Genomic DNA, 20606 nt, shown 5'->3' on the forward strand with positions numbered 1-20606 from the left:
TGTCAACCTCTTATGAAAAGTTATGTTCATCTACATATGCCTTTTGTATTGGGTATTCAAGTTTTCCACAAAATTGATTTTTTTCCTCATTTTTTGGGGAAATTTTATTTGCATTCAAATTAAATTTTTTTTTTCTGATTTTTTGGGGAAAAGTTATTTGCATTCAGTGCGATGCCCTTCCATTTTGAAAAAGATAAAAAATCCATAGGCGCAACCCCTTACACTATGAAAAAGATAGGGGTGGACAAGACTTAAGCGCTAATACTTAATTTGGAATTAATTCAATGTTAATGTACGAAAGACCCCAAAATCCGAAAATCAGTTTGCATACGTGGCCATGCAGCGTCATGCATTTTGGTGCAACACAGCCATTTGTAGCGCCTATTCGTTTTTGGAAAACCCATAACAATCCTACACTTAGCTTTCGAGATGGCAAGAAAGAGAAGGAAATGAACGAACATTGTGGCAGAAACAGCTGAAAGAAGTTGGAAACCTTAACATACTGTCCGCCAGTATGGGATTCCTGTCCATATTTGTTTTAGCATCCATGCCAGTTTTGAAAGTTCTCGTTATGTGCGCTATAGGGGGTATTTTGGCAACCTCTTACATAGGTGTCCTTACAAGCGATGCTCGAAAGAATCTGAACAAGGTGAGGCAATTTTCTTATAATCATGGCTGGTTTGAAAGGAAACGCTTCATTTTCGTCTTTCCTTATCTGTCCTTAAAGGATACTCAGAGTCCTTGCTCTGGTTATTTTGAAACTAATGACACTTGGGCATGTCTCTTTCACCTGCGTTCGTTCCTAGCCTCTTATTTACTTCGCATAATAAGAGTGAGAACATTTAAATATTCACTTCCTTCTTGGGGGGGCTCCTTTAGGACGTGGTTGTTAAGAAGCTTGTTCTTCTCTCCCGAGAAGTATTGCTGAACGTTGACAAAGCGTTCTGTACTTTACAGCTTGTCTTCGTAGCCTTCACACCGGCTTTGGTGTTTTGCAACCTTGCTCAAGTTGTCACTCCAGCAAAAGTAATAGCCTGGTGAGTGCCTCAAACGATTTTCTTATTTTTATGCCCTGTCAAGGAAATAGCCCTTTAAAACGAGACAGGCAAAACTTGCTCAAGTGGCTGGCATTCGTTAAACTCTTTCATCTGATTATATCTTGCCAAGTTGGGTAGGATTTTGAGAGGGGTAAAATGAACACGAACATGAGTAAAGAAGAGACGTCATGCGCAATGAACATATTAGGTTCATGACAAGCTGTCAAGCTTTCAGGTGTAATGGAGAGTGATCCTTCATAGCTCCTCTTTTCTAAAAAGCTCTTTCTAGCTCATCATTGGGGAGACACTAGAAATAGAGAGTATATTGTTAATTTGTGGATTTACAAAAGCCCTTCTATTTAGTACCATCATCCATGGGTTCCCACTCATTGCATGGCTTTCGAGCTTTAAATACCTTATGATATGGTATATGGCCAGCCATGGCTCCATATGAGAGAATTATATTTAGAGTACGCATGACACAGGGATTGTCAGAAGCGGTAAGCAGCTCCAATGGATGCCCCTTATCCTCTCCCTATTTTGGCCTTTGACAAGCTGGCCTCTTTTGTGCACACACTAGGAGGCCATTCCTATATTGCTACATGCCGATGATGTTGTTCTAATCGTAGACAGAGCAGAGGGACTATAGATAGTTCTCATGTCCTCCTCTGCAGCAGGCTTACAGCGGCATCTTGAGGCTCTAGAGGTGTTCTGCAGAGAGAGAGAGAGGCCTGATGGTTAAACTTGGAAAGACCAAGGTCATGATTTTCAACACCTCACAAGGAGTACTTCGGCAGCATTGTTTCACATGTCACACTTGTTGAGGAGTGGGAGAGAAGATGCATCATGGCAAGAGGAAGTGAGAACACAAATGAGCCAAAAGAGTGTGTTTCCTTGATTTGAGAGGGAAGCCTCTCTTTAATAGAATGAGAGAGGGTGGCCTAAATCATAGGCACCTCTCCTACTTCAAAGGAGATAACTCCTAAATCAATGGTACCTCCTCAAGAGGGAACCTTGTACTACGTCATCATCTGTGTCATTGTCTAGACACCTCATAGCACTAAGTGTGCTTCACTACTCACACACACATTATCATATGACTACTACTAGAGCATGGACCCTTTCAAGTCTTGCATAAGATCAGTGATGTGGCTTATAGGCTGAAGCTACCGTATCATTGGAGGATTCACCCCTTTCATGTAAGTCACTTGAATCCATTTCATGGTGATGTGGTAGAAGATATGGCTTATGAGGAATAGGTAGAGGTAGAGGAATTGGATGAGATCTTGGTTCCAAAACATATCTTGGCACATAGTGAAAGAAAAGTCCAAGGTAGAGTTTCCCATCATTATTTGGTAAAATTATTGACCATTGAATGCAAGTGGATGGAGAAGGATGAACTGGAAGATTCACCTCAGTTGTTGTAGCTTTGCCTGGAGTCTTTAGCTTGAGCCGACTATGGTTGTGACTCTTTGAGGCTCAGCAGAGCACGAGTCTGGAGCATGTAAAGATAGTAGGAGAGAAGGAAGGAGTCTCACTTGCGGCTTTCTCACATACACAATGGGGGAATACACACAAAGGTGGAGGCTGAAAACAATTTTCCTCTTGTTAGTTGTGTAAGCCAAAAGAACTCTAATACAAAGAAACAGAAGAACCCTATATGTGGGTCTCAAACCAAACTCAGCTAACTAAGGTGGCATACTAACTAAGCCACGAACTAGAGTATATAAGGATAGCTGTCATCCAGCTATTATTCATGGGCGGTGTACCAACGGCATCTGCAGCTAACAAGTCGGTGACATAAATGCACAACGGTCACCCTGGCATATCACGAGTGGAGCTTGATATCTCAACACTCCCCCTCGAGCTCAATCCCAATTCCTACACTCCAAGCAGGTCTCTTAACTTGGGCAGCTTCTCTGTGCCCAATGCCTTCGTGAATATGTCAGCTACCTGATCCTTTGTGCTGACATAAACTAGATCAATAAGACCTAGTAAAACCTTCTCCCGCACATAGTGATAATGCACCTCAATGTGCTTTGTTCTAGCATGATAGACTGGGTTATTTGCCAAGTGTATACTGCTCATGTTGTTACAATTAATGACAACTGGCCCATCTGTAGACTGATGCATATCATAAAGTAGCTTATGCAGCCAAGCTACCTCACATGCAGTCATTGCTGCACCCTTGTACTCAGCCTCTATGCTCGACAAGGCAATTGTAGGTTGTTCCTTGCTGCTCCAAGTGACTGTAGCACTCCCAAAAGAGAACAAATATCCACTGGTAGATCGTCTATCAGAAATACTACCAGCCCAATCAGCATCAATGTATCCATGCAACTGTATCTGAACCCCAGTCTCATAAAATAGTCCATACTGCAATGTGGACTTCACATACCTGAGTATGCGTCTAGTCGCATCCAAATGCGGTTTCCTTGGAGCCTGCATAAACTGACTTACCAATCCAACAGCATAGCTCAAATCTGGCCTGGTAATAGTCATATAAATTAAACTTCCTACCATGCGTCTGTACATAGTAGGGTCTTCCAGAAGCTCACTTGCATCTGCGCTCAGCTTCACATTCTGCTCCAAAGGAACTGAAATAGGCTTACAGCCTGTCATCCCATATTTGGACAACATATCCAATCCATACTACCTTTGCAAGAGCCGTATCCCACTTGGTGATCTAATCACCTCAATGCCCAAGAAATAACGCAGCTCTCCCAAATCCTTCATCTCAAACTTATGCTTTAATAGCATTTTCACATGAAGGATATCTTCATCACTATCACTTGTGATGATCAAATCATCAACATAAATGACAAGTAGCATAATACCTTTCTCTGTTTTTCTCACATAAAGTGAGAAATCTGCCTTGGAAATCTGAAAGCTAATAGTGACAAGATATTGTCCTATCTTGTCAGACCATGCTCTAGGTGCTTGCTTCAAGCCATACAAGGCTTTCTTCAACTTGCAAACAAACTCAGAATGAACAACATGAACATAACCTGGTGGCTGCTCCATAAAGACCTCTTCTTGCAAATCACCATGCAAGAAGGCATTCTTTACATCCATCTGATGTAAAGACCATCCCTTTGATGCAGCTATAGCAATGATTGCTCTTACGGTTGCCATCCTTGCAAATGGACCGAATGTTTCTTCATAATCAATGCCATATGTCTGTGCACACCCCTTGACAACTAATCTTGCCTTGTATCTGTTCACAAAACCATTTGCATTATGCTTCACCTTATAAACCCACTTACAGCCAATTGCATTCTTGTCTTTAGGCAAAGGCACCAATTCCCATATAGCATTTGCTTCCAAGGCATCCATTTCTTCATCCATGGCTTTCTCCTATTTTTCTTTTCCCACGGCTTGCTCAAAAGAAGTGGGTTCTGGTTCCTGTATCACTTTGACCATATAGGCATAGTGAATGGCTGTAAATCCATCATATTTCAGCCTATCCACAAGATACCTAGCTCTGGTAGACCTGCGCAAAATAGGCTCACTTCCAGGTGCTCTCAAAACATCCCTGGTGTTCCTTACTCTAGGTGTAACAACAGAAGGAATACCCAACTCATCATTAATGCTATGTTCTGAGTCACTGGATTCACCATCCACATAAGAGTGACCTGCGTTCACATCAAACATGGGCTGATCTACCTTCTCTTTTCCTTTTCGTGATACCTGCATACCACTATCTGCATTGCTTTGAGGAGATTCTTCTGATCTCAATCTGCCTGTCCGTGGCAAAGTATGTGAATCATTGTTAGAGGACATTGCAGGTCCACTAATATTTTGTGATTGCTGCTGTGAATTCTGTGCAGCCATTTTGTGCATCTACATCATCAATCACATTTACTGGTTTATACCAGTTGCTCATCTCATAAAAAACATCTCTGCTCACTGTAAACTTACGAGTAGAAGGGTTATAGCATCTATACCCTTTCTGCTGCAGAGAATAACGAATAAAGATGCACTTCTTAGCTTTTGGATCCAACTTGGATCTCAACTCATCTGACACATGAACATAGGCAATGCAACAAAAAATTTTCAAATGAGAAATATCTGGTTTCCTACCAGTATACATCTCCTCTGGTGTCATGCCATGTATTGCTACAGTGGGAGTCCTGTTCATTATGTAAACTGCTATAGCAACTGCTTCAGCCCAATAATAATCTAGTAGGTCTTTTTCACTGGGCAGTGTGATTCATATTGGGCTGGTGATCCAGACGGTAGATGGTTCAGATAGGTTATTGTTTCATACTAGGGGTAGAGGCCATCTCGTTACTCAGCAAGAAGCATTTGATTGTTGCCTCTATCTCTAGTAGAAGCTGAGTATAGAGCAGCATGCAGAGCTGCTTGTGGGATATGGGATCAAGTATATTTTTTAGGACTTGGATTTTCCTTAAGGGGACAGAATGGTGATTCAAGTGTGACGATTAGAACTGCATTAAGAACCCATGTTTTATGCTTGAATGAAGTGCATAGAGGTTCCAAAACCACTCATCAAGAAGCGATACAGAGCAAGTTGAGCTGATATTCTGTGCTACTGCACAAAATTGCCTCTGATGTGTTCACAAAGGCCCTTCCTACAGAGTAGATGAAGCCCTCGACACAGACAGATGTGCTTTGACCCACAGTCAAGTGAGTGAGAGGGGTGCTAGAATAGGTATAGGCCCTATCCTTGGCCTCCATATGAGGACGGGGGGCTTATGACTAGTTAGGATGAGGGGTACATATGCCTATGGGCTATGTTTTCGTGCACATCTAGGGCATGAACCTTCTTGGAGCTGTTTTGTGACCCTTAAAGAGTAGAATTGGCCTCTTCTAGTAGGTTAGGCTTTATAGATTACTAGGGGTCCAACTGGGGCCTCATTGTACCCAACTAAAGGACGACTTGGTCAAGGAAAGAAAGCAGGGGATGGGTGAATGGAGTGTTTTCTCTTAGGTGTGGGTATGCATGATTTTCGCTTGTAACTCAATAAACAAAAGGGTACAGAAATATTACCCTATTGATACTTCAACATGTAATTATGATCACAAATGTCTATCCAACTCTAGAAAATACCTACGTAATACATACCTAAATATATATTTGTATTTAGCTTGTAGCATTATGAATGATTTACCAATCAAGTTGAGCTTAGATTTTTTAGAAAGTGACAAGTCAAACAAGAAATTCTGAAAGAGGGATTCCTTAATTTATTCCTTGGACGTGCATTGGCCATTTAGTCGGCAGAACTTCCTCTTCTATTTACAGAATCCAGATTTTGGTTCGTGTAATTGTGCACTTCTTGGTGGGAGACTAGATAGAATCTCATGCTCGTTTTTCCACCTTCTTTCCAGTGCAAACCGGTTATTTTTTGGTAGGTGGGATGAGCAATAATGGCTGTCCTGCACTATCAAGAAGCATAGCAAGGTGGTAGGTCATATTGCCACCTCATGTCATAATCCTGTGAAAGGAAGATGCCACTATCCCACTCTCTTTCCATTGGACACTACTCAATACGGGTGAACCTATCTCAATTCTACCACCACAAATCCCTACTACCCCTACCAATGCTTCCTAATTGAGGGGCTTTTTATGAAAGATGATCCAATTCATCCCGTAGGGGATTTGCTGTATAGGCTGCAGTGCTAGGTACGCTGAGAGAGGTTGAGTAGAGATGTTTTTAAAGTGTGGGATTGTGGCAGTCCTTGATATCTCCATTTCTTTTCCTTATCAGAGTTGAGTGGTCTATGTCCTTCCCACATGTTGAATTCTATTTGAGTCTGAGCCTTGCTTATTCAGCTGTTCTGCTTTCTATGTGATAAATTTGAGCACTTTCCTAGATTCATATAGATTTATCTGACAATAAGGTTTGTTTGTTTCATACTTCCATGTGTCTCCAATTCACTCATTGACTATGCTACATGAGTATCAAATCTTCCCCTCTTTTGTATCATTTTGATCTGTAGGTTTCTTTTTATCTAGGGCAAATAGTCTAGGAAGCTTTGTATATGAAATCATTTTCATTCAACGCTTTTTAATTTCTTTAACCAGGTAGCTGATTGCTCTTATCTTTGTGGTAAAAGATAGAACTCTTGTATTTTGTGTTAAAATCTGATTATTTATTTTGTATTTCCTCAAGTTAAGCTATAAGATTAATTTGCAATATATGTTAAAGATTGCTGCATGACCTATGATTTCACAAGAGAACTTGCACTTTTTTGTATGCTTAAGCGTCTTCTGTGTTTCATGTTATTTTGAATTAAAAGATGTTGCTGCTGAGAATCACGTCTTGATGGTTTTGGTGAATGACTAAAAATTGTTTGCTTTGATATTTAATATGATAACTGGGTGATTGATATTGTTCAGGTGGTATTTGCCAGTCAATGTGATAATTGCCTTTGTAATTGGAGGGAGCCTTGGTCTGATTGTTGTAAAGATTTTCAAGCCAGAACCACAACTAAAGCGTCTCACTATAGCTTGCTGTTCGGCAGGCATGAATTTTATATTTGCTTTTCTTTTGCAGTCTCAGACAGACATAGGGATTATTTTGTGTAGGTCTATCGTTTCCCTACTGTATTTAGTACCCAAAGACTTTACATCAAATGGTTTCCAAGAGGAAGCTGCACCTGTGAATATTTCACAAATGCAGTTCATAAATACATAGTTTTACCTTTTGTTATGGAAGGTAAAGAAATCAAACTAATGTGCTCTCTCTCTCTCTCTCCCCCCCCCCTTTATGAGCTAGCCCTTTCCTATTCTGCCCTGAAAAACGATCTTGCAAACAATGTAATTCACATGCTTTTTCTCCTATGGAAAAATGTAGACGTCATTATAAGTATTGTGAAATATTTCTATGATGTCTGCTGTCTCATTCTTAATCTATGAATAATGTGTGTCTTGAATTTCATCAATGAGCTCTTCAGGTTACTATGTCAAGTAGATGATCTCTAGAAAAGTCGATCTTTTCAATATTATTATTTGATTTTAGAACTTCACGCTTAATTTAAGAAAAAATTCCTTTGACCTTATCCAGGGAATGTTGGAAATCTACCGTTAGTACTTATTCCTGCAGCCTGCATGGAGCCTAATAGTCCATTTGGAGAAATAAAAGTTTGCATTCAAAATGGGGTGGCATATGTTTCATTTAGCTTATGGGTAGGTTTTTTTAATTGCTATAAGGTTATTCAGTAATATCCTTAAGGTCTATGAAACAGAATCTGACATACTTCATTTATAGATTCGCCAATTTCCTGGGATAGCTTTGTCAAATTTGCATAACAAATTGTTTAGAGAAACCTTTAGCAAAATGAAAAGGCTCTGCAGTTCATCGGTCTTGTTTATACATGGAAAATTAAGTAGCTCATGTCACAGATAGCTACCTTGATACTTTGGACCTTCATCTACCATTTTCTCAAACCTGTTGCAAGTCAAAGGTCTGAGGAGCATACTTGTACAAGTTCTGCAATAAGGAGCCAGGAGGACTCTGATGATTGTCAAGTTTATGGTGAGGAAATAAAGCTGATGGAATTCACAAGTGATACGCATCTGGATGATGCCAAAAAGGTATTTGTGACAGGCATCTGCTTGTTTATTAAACATTTGCTCCTATATTGCAGCATGATAGATATGCATATACGAATGGAATATTTTAAGACCTAGCTGCCAACGTATGCTTGAGAACTCTCTCTCTCTCTCCTTTTCTCTGATTTTTAAAAAACTTTTGAATTTGCAAGAATGGATATATTCTAGTTTTATGACTGAACACACATGCACACCTGCACGTGTACGCATGCTTTGAAAAAGGTTTCCAATGTCTTGACAGGACTTCTCAAAAGGTTAACCATGTTTCCATGGATGCAGTGTAGATTGCAATCTGAATCAAGATCTCACATGTTCGAAGATGATACAATTTGGCGAAAAATCAAAAGGTGTGCCGACAGGCTTCCATTGCATGAGATAGTCAATCCACCAAACATAGCTGTGGTACTGAAGCTTTCTCCTTGAACTAGGGATAACCTCATCGAGTTGTGCTGAGAGTTGTGGATATTCCTTACCTCAAACTTTCCAAGTTTTTATTGATACATAGTAGCTACTCCATGATCATCTCAAATAACTTTTTCTTCTCCTAACATTGAAATATTCTTTGGACTGATACCTCACGGCCTTTGATTCTGACCCCTCTTTGTGGCAGGTGTTGCTTTTTCTTGTGGTCATAAAAAATTTCCCACCTTTTCTGGGAAATAGTTTATTGTACCTGTTAACCAGCAGCTCCTCAATCTACTATTTGAATTCAATGGATGATTCTATGATAATGATTTGCATCATATGCATCAAAATCATTCTCTTGACATGTCCTCGTATGTACCAGTTTGGTTCTTCAACCTCAAGGCACTTCAGTAGTATATCATATTGGTTTAAGGGAAACCTGCATTGTGAGGTAGTGATGACAGACTTCGTGCTAACTAAAATTGATGCATTTCAATATAAAATGTGTCTACCGAGTTGTGAGAGTCCCTACATAAAGGGCCATTTAGAGGTGTTTGTGGATATGTACACCAGACTGCATCTATATTGGGGTGCGATGACAATATGTGAAAGTAATCCATCCTACTCCATTAATTAGGTGCGAATGCAAAACATCATGTACATACCAATTGAACTATAGTGGAGAGGAGCGGATCTCATAGTTTCTGGAGCATTGCCTCTGAACATGTTTCTCTGTCTGTACCTCCTCTGTGTCACAAAGAGTGCAAAGTGTTAGGGCTCTGCAATGCCGTCTAGCTGCAATCTTGTGTCATACCTCGATGTGGAATGTGTGGGGTGAGGCTCTTCCACAGCCAATCTACCTCTATGTGAATATGTGGGACGAGGTGCTAAGTTGACTCATGTTGATCTGTACTATGTTGAGACATGAACTGTAGGTGTCTTGGTGCTTGGATGAAGCTATCCTATTCAGGTGGAGGAAATGCTTGTTGTAGAAGGCCATTTTGGTCACACACAGCAAGGTGGGGATACCCATGTCCTGTGAATGTAAACCTTTGATAGGGCATGCCCAATGACATGGACCTCCTACTGTGTCAAACACAAGGAGCAGGCTTCCAATGTATATTGGTATGGGGATAGATGATCTATAGACATGCCCTGCGATTGGAACCATTTGGTGGCCCATGTGTATCAACACTGCTCATTTCTCCTCTCCCCTTAGATGCAAGCTACATATTGATGATGAGAGAGCTCTCCAAGGTAGTTTCTGTATTCCCATGTAAGTCATGCCATACTGCCTGACTTGCGGTCCAAGTATGTGATGATCTAGATGAGGCATCTGCGTGGAGGGGTCTTGCTGTGAACTCGTCCAAATTATGTCACGTAAAGGGTGTCGCTTCCCTCGGATCATGCGACAGAGCATCATGACTTGTAATCTTTCAAAGCCATCCTACTCATCCTCTCTAAGGTCTACTATCCAAAAGGCACTGCTTATAGGGCAGGTGGTTGGACTAGAGGGTAAAAACGGAGGAACTTCATATTCACATGTTGGAAGTGTGTTGGAAGTTCACTATGGGGGAGGTGGAGACTGAGGAGCACTTTGTTTGTAGATGCCCTTTATATTATGAGATCCGTGGCAGATTTCACTGTTTATTTGGGCACGGATTTGGACCTCTCTCTCGGATTATGGAGTATGAGGATCAGTATTGCTTAGCGTTGTTCATCAGGGAGATCACCAGATACAGAGAGAGATTCCTCAGAGAGCACCGTCGCATCCCTGCCAGAGACCTGGTTATTCATGAGGAGCAGGACGAGGCGCAGGACCATGAGCACAGAGATAGCCCATCTTGCCAGAGAGCACCGATAGTTCCACCCCGAGGATGTACATATGACATGATCCGGCAGCACCGCAGGATGATCTTACACAGAGGCCGTACCCGTCGCTTTATTTCTAGACAACGGAGGATGATGGCAGATTTTCGGAGGAGATTGCTCCATGGAGACTTGGCACCGCCAGCAGCCCATTTGACACTTGCCCAGATCTTCACACTCATGGCAGGAGGCATGGTCGATGGCCATGACTTCCATCATTTCTTTGGATCACAGACCCCTTAGGGAAGACGATGTTCCTCATATTTCATATTTTACATTTTGTATCTAGGCATTTTTGGTACTCTATTTCATTTCATTTTGTATCTAGGATTTTTGTAGCCATTTTTGGCATCTTAGCGGTATTACGATGAGGCCACCTAGTTGGCGCATCGTTGATGATGTATTTTCCTTTTGGATGATTTTGTGTCCCATAGGCCATGTATGGCCTTCCGTGGACCTTTAATAAAATTTCTTTCTTTCTTTCTTTCTTTCTTTCTCTCTCTCTCTGAGCTCTATCACAGAGTTCTTTCAGCTACATCACATGGACCCCTATGAGACGAGGCCTCGACATGATCGTGACCTAGAGCCAGTGACCTAACAGCTCAGACAGAGGGTTGACGCGCAGATTAGACTTGGGGATATCCCCTCCCTGTTTAGAGACGGAGCTCGGCGGACAGGGGTTACTATAGCCCTTGTTAGGCGCAAAGCTATGACGAGGAGACGTCCCAGGGCCGCACCCGTGAGTGGCCGACAACACTCTATCGCCGATTTCATGCCTCCATTGCCTCATCCACCCTGATGTCCTAATGATGATGATGATGATGATGATGATGATGATGAGATTGATATATAGTCGACCACTGACATGACTATGTTGTCCTTAGTACTTAGTACTTAGTACTACCATTATGCATTTTTCGCATTTTGCATTGGTGTGGATGCTCGTTTAGTAGCTCCACCCTCACAGCTCGTTTGTACCAGGATTTTCACTGTCTCATAGACCCATGAGTCTTCCAAAGACTTTAATAGACTTTCTTTCTTTATTTCTTTCTCTCTATGGCATCGTTGTGTGTCAGAGAGAGAGCTATGGTAACCAATGTTACAATATCAAAGACGTTTGGAATTATTCCGAAAGTTTGCAAACTTCACCTAATGTTTGGATTTTCTAAATGTGAAGTTTGCCCTCACAAAAGCAATGATAACAAAGCATAAGTGACCTTTTGACATCATTGCGTGAGCCTCCACCTACTTCTTTTTGTATAACTTCAAAGCTTGTGCACATATGCATTGGCTCACAAGGCACTCGCACTAATATAGAATAAGTAGGCTAGTGCTTAGTTTATGCTTAGTACTTACTATGACTTGTAGTTTGAAAGCTTCGATTTTGTTAATTTTTATCTTTTATAACTTATTTTGTCATGTCACATGAATAATGTAGAGATATATACAATGATATGGTGGTGTAGGATAGACTAGGACTTAGTCTATTTTGGAGTTTTAGTGTGTTCTAGTACTTGGACTATATATACCAAGTACATGTACTTCATTTGGTTGAACATTTCAGTTGGAGTTCACTTGTGTTCACTTCTTGTTCTCTTGTATTCACAATCCATCTCCATTCTTGTTCCTACGCGTGGTATCAGAGCTAGTCGATTCAGCATGCCTACTTGCTCCCTGGTGGCCGTATAGCTCCCGGACCAGCTCTCGCTTGCCTTGCTATCATGTCAAGCTTCTGCTGCCCGAAACAGGCCTGTACAGCCTGTTTTTTTCGTAGCGCCGCCATACAGTACGTACAACCCGCACAATAGTACGGACTGCTTGACTTATAGTCCGTTTAATAGTACGGACTGATTTCCATACATTTCTCCTGCCCACAGTCTTGGACAGCTGCCTCGCCATCCGTACAGCTGTACACTTGGATTTTGCAGCCCGGGACCAGCTCTTGCTAGCCGTGCACCTCGACATTGCTGCCCTTTGCCTCTCCAGCTTGCCATTTTGCCTCTCTAGATCGCCATTTGCATTCCTAGCTCCGGATTCAGCTTCCTGGCTCAACTCTTTCTTCAGCTTCAGCTCTTGATCTTTGTTTGAGCTCATTTTCAGCCTCTTCTAGTTGGTTCTTGGAGATACCATTGCGCAGGTGTCTTGCAGATTGCATTGCACAAGTGTCTGTGCATTTGGGACAGTTTTGGGCTGCACATAGAGTGCAAATCATTGCTCAGGTGTTGTGCATTTTTGAAGCCAAGTATTGGCTGTAAGTTGATGCACTTTTGAATGCCTATTGAGCAAGAGTTTGCTATCGCATTATGAGCCATTGTTTGGCTGAGATTCAAGCTGATTTTTTGGGGTAGAAAAACATTGCATTTGAGTCGGTGTTTGGCTGTGGTTGAGAACAATTTTTTGGGGCAGAACTTGCTTGCATTTTGTGGGATAGAGGTTTGAGCAGAATTTTTGGGGCAAAGTTACTGCTATTTCAGAGCAGCCACTGTCAGTGAATGCCATTGCAGTGATTGCATAGCAATCAATGGTCTTTCAGTTTTCCATTTGCTGTCTTTCCTTTGCAGGTACATTTGCATTTATTCTTGAGCTTGCAATCATGTCTCTCAATGAGAATTTTGGTACCATGGCTGAGGCAGATAAGTTGGATGGACCCAACTATGCTTTGTGGTTATTTACACTCAAGAATATCCTGGTTGGAAAGGGCTTATGGGACATCGTGAATGGTGATGAGGCTAGACTTGTTGGATCTAGCATGAGTGCATCTTCCACTTTTGGCACTACCACTCAGGCTTCTACTACTGCTCCCACAGAACATCAGAAGAGGTTTGATTGCAAGGATGCCCAAGCTTTGTCTTTGATTACATTGTCTGTGAAGACACACATTAAGTCCACTATCAAGTCTTGTAAGACTTCAAAGGCAAGTTGGGATAGATTGAGAAGTATGTGGAATGTGAAGAATGAAGCAAGAAGCATTGCTTTAAATAATAAGCTCAATGACCTGTCCATGCAGGAAGGTTAGACTATTTCAGCTCATATTGCTAAGATTACTAACATTCGGGATGAGCTCGTAGCTATTGATGAGGATATAGAAGACAAGAAATTGGTCTCTATCACCCTCAATAGTTTGGCTCCCTCATATGATACGTTTGTTACTTCCTTGGCCATTATGCGTAGGGCTGCTCCACTCAGTTTTGAGGAGTTAGTTGGCTTGTTTTTACAAGAAGAACCAAGGACTTCCAATTCAGCCCGTTCCTCTAGTCAAAGTGAGCAAGCACTTGCCACCCATGGAAAGGGTAAATTTCAAAAAAAGACCAGCCATGCTTATCAGCCCAGGAAGGAGGGGAATGCAAACACAAATGCAGGGAATGCAAATAAAAGTGCAAAGGTGAAGAAAGACAAATGCAATTATTGCCAAAAAAGGATTGCCAATGAGAAAAAGAGGCAATGCACAAGCAGTAATTATGTTGCACCAGCTGAGAATGCCAATGCTTCACCATCTCATGCAAATTTTGCACAAGAGGGAAAGGATTATGTATTTACCACATTTCAGGACAGCTTTGGTGCCAGGGGGGATTGAGTTGCTCATGATGCTTCTCATGCTTCATTTGGTGATTCTTCATTTTCTGCCATAGACACTTGATATCTAGATAGTGGTGCATCGAAACACATGACTCACAGGAAAGAGTGGTTTGAAGAAATTAAACCTGTTCATGGCAGACAAGTTACATGTGGGTGTGTGGATTTGTATGTGTGAGAGCATATTTTTATACTATGCCTACACCCACTGTTGGGCGCTGATGTCAGTGGGGATGTCATAGTAGCTAGTCCCTGCTATGCGTGATGGAGTTTATAATTTTCAATCTTATGAGTGACTATCGTGAGATTGAAACTACACTATGTTGTGTTTTTAGAGGATGAGTTTGGGAATGTTCTTGGATTCATCTAGGTATATAGAATAGAGTCATGAATCTTGATTCTTCAAATGTAATTGCTGATTCGAGTTCTTTTTAATAGCTGACAGCTAAAACAGATATTTCTATTAAGCTCATGCATTTTCTTATATTCACAGTATAGTATGTTACTGTATGTACGCTGTTTCGTGGTTTCCATAACATGTGCATGTGTAAAATGGAAGGCAAAAAAGTTTCAAGATCCCAAACTTGTTCATAAAATGGTAAATGTTTGTGAACATTTCAAATGTGTTTGCAAAACTTTGGTTTCCAAACATCTGGGCATGCTCAACAGCATGGTTTCCATAACATATACATGTATAGAAAGGCAGGCAATAAAAGATTCGAATTCCAAACTTTTGGATAAAATGGTAAATGTTTGCAAACGTTTCCAAATGCATTTGCAAACATCTGGCTTCCAAACATCCGGCAACTACGATGGGCATGCTTCAGCTCATGGACTTACTGCCTACAGGGCAGTAGACACACAGACAGCAGCCACGGGCTGCCACATCAGAGCAGCCAGGATCAGCCATACAACCATGTGGACAGACTGCATCAATAGGCATGTAGGCAGTCTGTGTCATTAGCTACACCAGTGCCAGCAGACACATAAGCATGGCTGATGTCAGCAGGTTGGGACACAGTAGCAGCATCTCCAACAGTTGGGTCAGTTGGCCTGAGCAGGGGTGGGATGGGCCTGAAAGTCGGGTTGATTAGGGGCAGCAGCCATATAAGGAGCCCATTCCTCTCATTCTATTCTTCAGTGTCACTCCAAGTAGCTCTTCAAGAGAGCCTCTGCAAGCAGCCTCTTTTGCACTCAGCATAGGGAGCAGGAGAGGACAAGCAATCTGCCCCTCTCAATTCCATCCGCTCATTTCAGTGTTCACCTACAGACTTACAGTTGTATACAGATCAGCACTTTGGTATGCGGTGGGAGGCCAGTTGCAGCAGCAAGTGTCGCTCTCTTGCAGAAGAGTGACCCGTTAGTTCTGATTTTTTTATTTAATCAGTTTGTGAGCTATTTTCTGGTTGTCCCCATAAGGGACAGTAAGAATTGCATCCTTGCTTCCATTCACTAATAGGTGAAACAATCATAAGGCACGCATAAATCTTTAGAATGCAGATCCCAAGGTAGGCAGATATGATTGGGTGGGCTTCGTCAAGGACATTCGTGCTTGATTCTTGCCCACCATAGTATTAAAGTGGCAATCACTTGAGATGCCATATTGACCCACTTAGGCAGTGCACTTCATCTTGGGAGGTAGACGTGGCACCGGTTTCACATCCATCTTGATAACCTTAAAAAGGGATAGAGATTGCCCCCCAGATTATCATGTGGTTCGCAGCTACAGTTCCCAAACCATAGATTTTATCCATCTCGCTGATACGGGAGTTATGTAGAGGTGGGTGAGAACCCACCATAGAGGCATTGTTGCAGGAATAGCTAGAGTTGTTCTAGGCTTTCAGTTCACAAAAAGGACCATAGGATCGAGCTTCTTCCCAAAGTTTTGCTCCCAACAAGCATTTATCAACTTATCAGGAACTTCAATTCAGTCAGAGGAGTTGCTCAAAGCAGGTTTCATTAGACCCAATAATTTTCCATATACAACTCTGATTCTCTTCACCAAGGTCGTCTTTGGATGTATGTGGAACTCAATAAGTTGACAGTGAAGATTTGCCCATGCTGCAAGTCAACTATATCTTGGAGGAGCTCGATGGAGCACAGATTTGAAGAGTGGATACCATCATATCAGATTTTTGCAGAGAGAAGGCCTAGTATGAGCTTTTGATGATGCCCTTTGGATTCATCGGAGTGCCAGCCGCATTTAACATGATGATACTACATGTTTTCAAGAATTTCATATGGATGTTTCTTGACAACACTGTGATGTTCCCAAGGATCCCCAGCTAGCTTCAAAATCATCATAGATAGGTCCTAGAGCTTGTGTAGAGAAAGAATTATATGTCAACATGAAGTCTAGCTAGAACTATGATTAACCAGTAAGAGCACCTGTGAAAAATCCTAACAACGGTTCACCCAGGACTTCAGCTTAGCTTGTAAGAGCACATGCTGAGCGAAGGTTTCCATTGCCTTACTGCTAGGGTTTTCTGAATTCCATCGAACAGTAATTAGGGGAGGCTTCAAGAGGAGATCGTATTCCAATTTCAAACACTATCAAAGGGTCTGAAAAGAAATGACCTGCATGTGACCTCTGCACTTGCACCAGACAAAAGAAACATGGGCAGTCACGAAGGTGGCTTCCAGGAAATGATAGCTGCCTCATGAACACAGATGGAAAGCTCTTTAGGCAGCAAGTACCATACAACAGCTAGAGGCCTGTGCAGTACCAATGTCGTTTGGAAGGAGATGGAAGGAAGATGAGCTAGTGGGAACAATATAAAACATGTATAGAAGCATGAAACAGAGAAGAACCTTGAAAGTCATAACTTGAAAAATGAAATTGTATTTATTGCCATTATATTTGCCTCCAATGAATAAAAACTCAGTGAGTGCAAGAATTGCCTCTTTGAAACATGTTTTCACCAGATGTTTTCAAATGTGTGGAAAATCGATGTGTTTGATTATGTTGTCCAAGTACAAAGCAGAAAAAACCATAATGAAGGACGGGCAAGAAGCAGGAACGGATGATGCTGAAATATTGGCTTGCTCACTGCCACCTCCTGTTGGAGATGAACACGGAGCCCCTAATGCTGGGAAGGTGACAAGGAGGCAGCTGTCTCTTCTATATGTTAGTCATAACCTTTGTATTAGAAGTTTGGTTGAAGCTATCCACATGGTGCTGCTCTACTCTATTTATGTACAAGGGCACCATTACAAATCAGTTGACAAGCCATGTAGGACCGTTTTACAAGACATTCATCGCCACGTAATCAATGTTAAAAAGCAGTTTTGACTCTGAATTTTTTAAAAGCTTAGTTTGGAATTGTGTCATGCTGGCTTCTCAACAAAGGATTCTGTTGTTTTTTGAGAAAATAAAAGTTTTAACCCTTTTTCAATTGTAAACTGATCTTTAAAGCTGAATAATGGAGTCTACAAGGCTCCATATCCATGGTATATGCATAGTTTAATGTTTTTGTTTTCTCCGGCTTCGTAGGTGATAGCTTTGTTTGTAGGAGGGATTCCAACATTAAAGAGAACTCTTATTGGCCAAGCAGCACCCCTTCGATTTCTTCAAGATTCCTTCGTTACTTTAGGGTAAACTCCCTTTTTGGGGCGTTAATGGAGGCCATTGTCGAGCCAACCTCCGGCTAAAATCTACTCTTTTTAAAAATTGCTTAAGGTTGCATTAATTTTGTTTGAGTCATTGTACAGTCTGATAAACTATAAAATTATTTGAATCCTTTTGACCATTCACTGGTATAATATTATGCACCTATTTTGGTCCAGGAATGCGATGACACCCTCAATGATCCTACTACTTGGTGGAAATATCTTCCAAGGTGAAGGAGAAATCTCACTATGTTCTAGCAGTTTAGCAACAGCACATTTGATTAAAATAAGGGATATAGAGTGCGTAATGCAAATGTTTCCTTTGTAGAAAGCTAAACTTGCCATAAATTGATCTCATGGCATGATTAACGCTGACTTGCAAGTTTCAACATTCTGGTAACATTCAAAAAACAATCCTTGTTAATCCTGTCCTTCCCCTAGTCAACTTCATTAAGTCCTTGTGGAAGTCAATTATATGATATTCACGGATGAGTGGAATATGATTAAAGTCTGCAGGTCTGGGATCAGCAAACGTGAAAGTAGGTGTAATTGCAGGGATTGTTGGAACAAAGCTTGTGATTGTCCCTATCCTTGGCATCTGTGTTATAAGGGGAGCTGCCAGTTTGGGCCTGCTACAGGCAGATCCCCTACTACACCTGGTCCTGTTGATGCCATATACAATGCCGACTGCCATCACCATTGGTCTGTACATATTGAAACATGGCCTCATTTCTTACCTAAGAACACAAGTACACACTATATTATTTTCTTTTTAGTTTCAGTTAGTTTTTTCCCTTGAAAGTGGGGGGGCACGGCTCTGGGGTATCAGAGAAGGGCTGTTGCTGAAAGTGTTTGTGGATTTGCTGTAATGGTCGTGGTTTGTCCTTCCTGGTGATAATTCTGACCTTGTCATTGTCTTTGCTGTCATGTCCATGAAATCCATGGTCCAATTTTATGAGCTCTGTAAGTTCGTTAAAATTCTGCAGGTACCATAACACAGCTTTTCGGTGCTGTTGAGAAGGAGGCATCTGTAATCTTATTCTGGTGCTATGCAGCCTCAGTCATGACAATCACTTCCTGGACAATGGTCTTTATGTATTTTCCTTTCTAATTCAATGTCACGGGATCATTTTGATTGACAAGTAATGTGTATCAGTGGCTACAAACAAATAGGACCATTCATGAAGGCCAAAAGCTGCTTCTGCAAAAGCTGATGTTAAACATTCAAGAATAGGATTTCCTATGCAGCATAGTAATCAGTTTGAGTGCTTAGAACAGGACATGTAGCATATCCCCTCATGGCTGGGTGAAGTCGGGGTTTGGCATCATTTCTCATTGAAAGGCAATACCTGGGTCTTTTGGATTCTAAGGATTCTAAGGAAGGTTTTCCTTCAAGTTACTTCGAATGACCAATTCACTGAAACGTGTTTGTTTTGGACATCTGGTTGTTAAATTCAAGCAACAAACAAGAAGCTTCAAAAAGATTTAACCCTTTTAATGAACACAAATCATTAAGGTCTCGCCATAAACACCATATTGTATAGGAATTCTCTGTCATGCATTCAGCAACTTCTCTCTTTTGGAGGATAGAATTTCTCTATTCAGACAATCAGATCATATATGGCAACCCATCTGGTCACAACCCAACAATACAGAGGAGCACTGAACATGAAGTAGATAGGATATATCTTTTAAAATCAATAAATAACTATCATTTTTTCTCACCATGAAGAAGATACATCAGATGGGAGTTGTAAAAGAGCTTAACTAAATTAAGATGTAGCAGTAGGATACTTTAAAAAGGTAAAAAGAGAGCAATCTAAACTCAGGTGTAAAATATAATACTTGTAAAAGAAATTTACTTGTAAAATAGGTAAAATGAGAGCAAGCTAAACTAAGGTGTAAAATAGAATACTTGTAAAAGAAATTTACTAATATAAGATGTAGAAGTAGGATACCTGTAAAATAAGTGAAGTAGGATACTTGTAAAATAGGTAAGACGAGCAATCTAAAGACAGGGTCAAGCTATCATATGAAAACATGCTTTTTGTTCCCGAATCAGGTGCTTTAGGGCTAATTTTTCCCTATTTTTGGTATTATTTTTACGGACTGAGCAGCCATTAAAAGTTTAACTTTTGTTAAATCAACTTGTATTTTCTTTATAACTAGGCCTCTAATTTTGTTTGCCACGGTTTTAAAGTTATTTTATAGAGAGTTGGGGTTTTCCTTTGAGTTGGATACTAACCATCATTTTATTGAACAAAAGGAAAAAAGAAAAGCATTTAAGAAGATACAGAATATAGAGGGATACATTGACTTAAAGATTTAAAGTATTATTTTAGATTTTGTAAGCTGGTTATTGAATATCTACATTGTTGTATTTTAATCTCCATCGAACATTCTATTTTTTTGAGTGCTTTTGCATGCTCTATTATAGGTTCCAAACATGTTTTCAGCTTCGAAAATCTCCATATCTTCTCTATTTGCAAAAGAAAACGCTTGCTATACTATCTATTCTTGTTGATTTGACCCAT

The 20606-nt window shown here is 40.9% G+C and overlaps 1 protein-coding gene across 1 annotated transcript; it reads left to right on the forward strand.

The window, feature by feature from the left end:
- The first annotated feature begins 417 nt into the window (after window positions 1–417).
- On the forward strand, window positions 418–19183 carry LOC147888990 (protein PIN-LIKES 5-like). The gene is made up of 10 exons (XM_087392397.1): window positions 418–649; window positions 958–1037; window positions 7402–7526; window positions 8069–8190; window positions 8407–8598; window positions 8896–9018; window positions 17957–18057; window positions 18250–18302; window positions 18589–18774; window positions 19059–19183. Exons 1-10 carry the CDS (start codon window positions 515–517, stop codon window positions 19181–19183), a joined length of 1242 nt encoding a protein of 413 aa, XP_087248523.1. The 5' UTR covers window positions 418–514.
- Window positions 19184–20606: the final 1423 nt, after the last annotated feature.

The sequence above is a fragment of the Dipteris shenzhenensis genome, chromosome 21, assembly GCF_047967505.1.
Source record: "Dipteris shenzhenensis isolate YYH24624 ecotype China chromosome 21, Dip_SZ_1.0, whole genome shotgun sequence".
NCBI lineage: Eukaryota > Viridiplantae > Streptophyta > Polypodiopsida > Gleicheniales > Dipteridaceae > Dipteris > Dipteris shenzhenensis.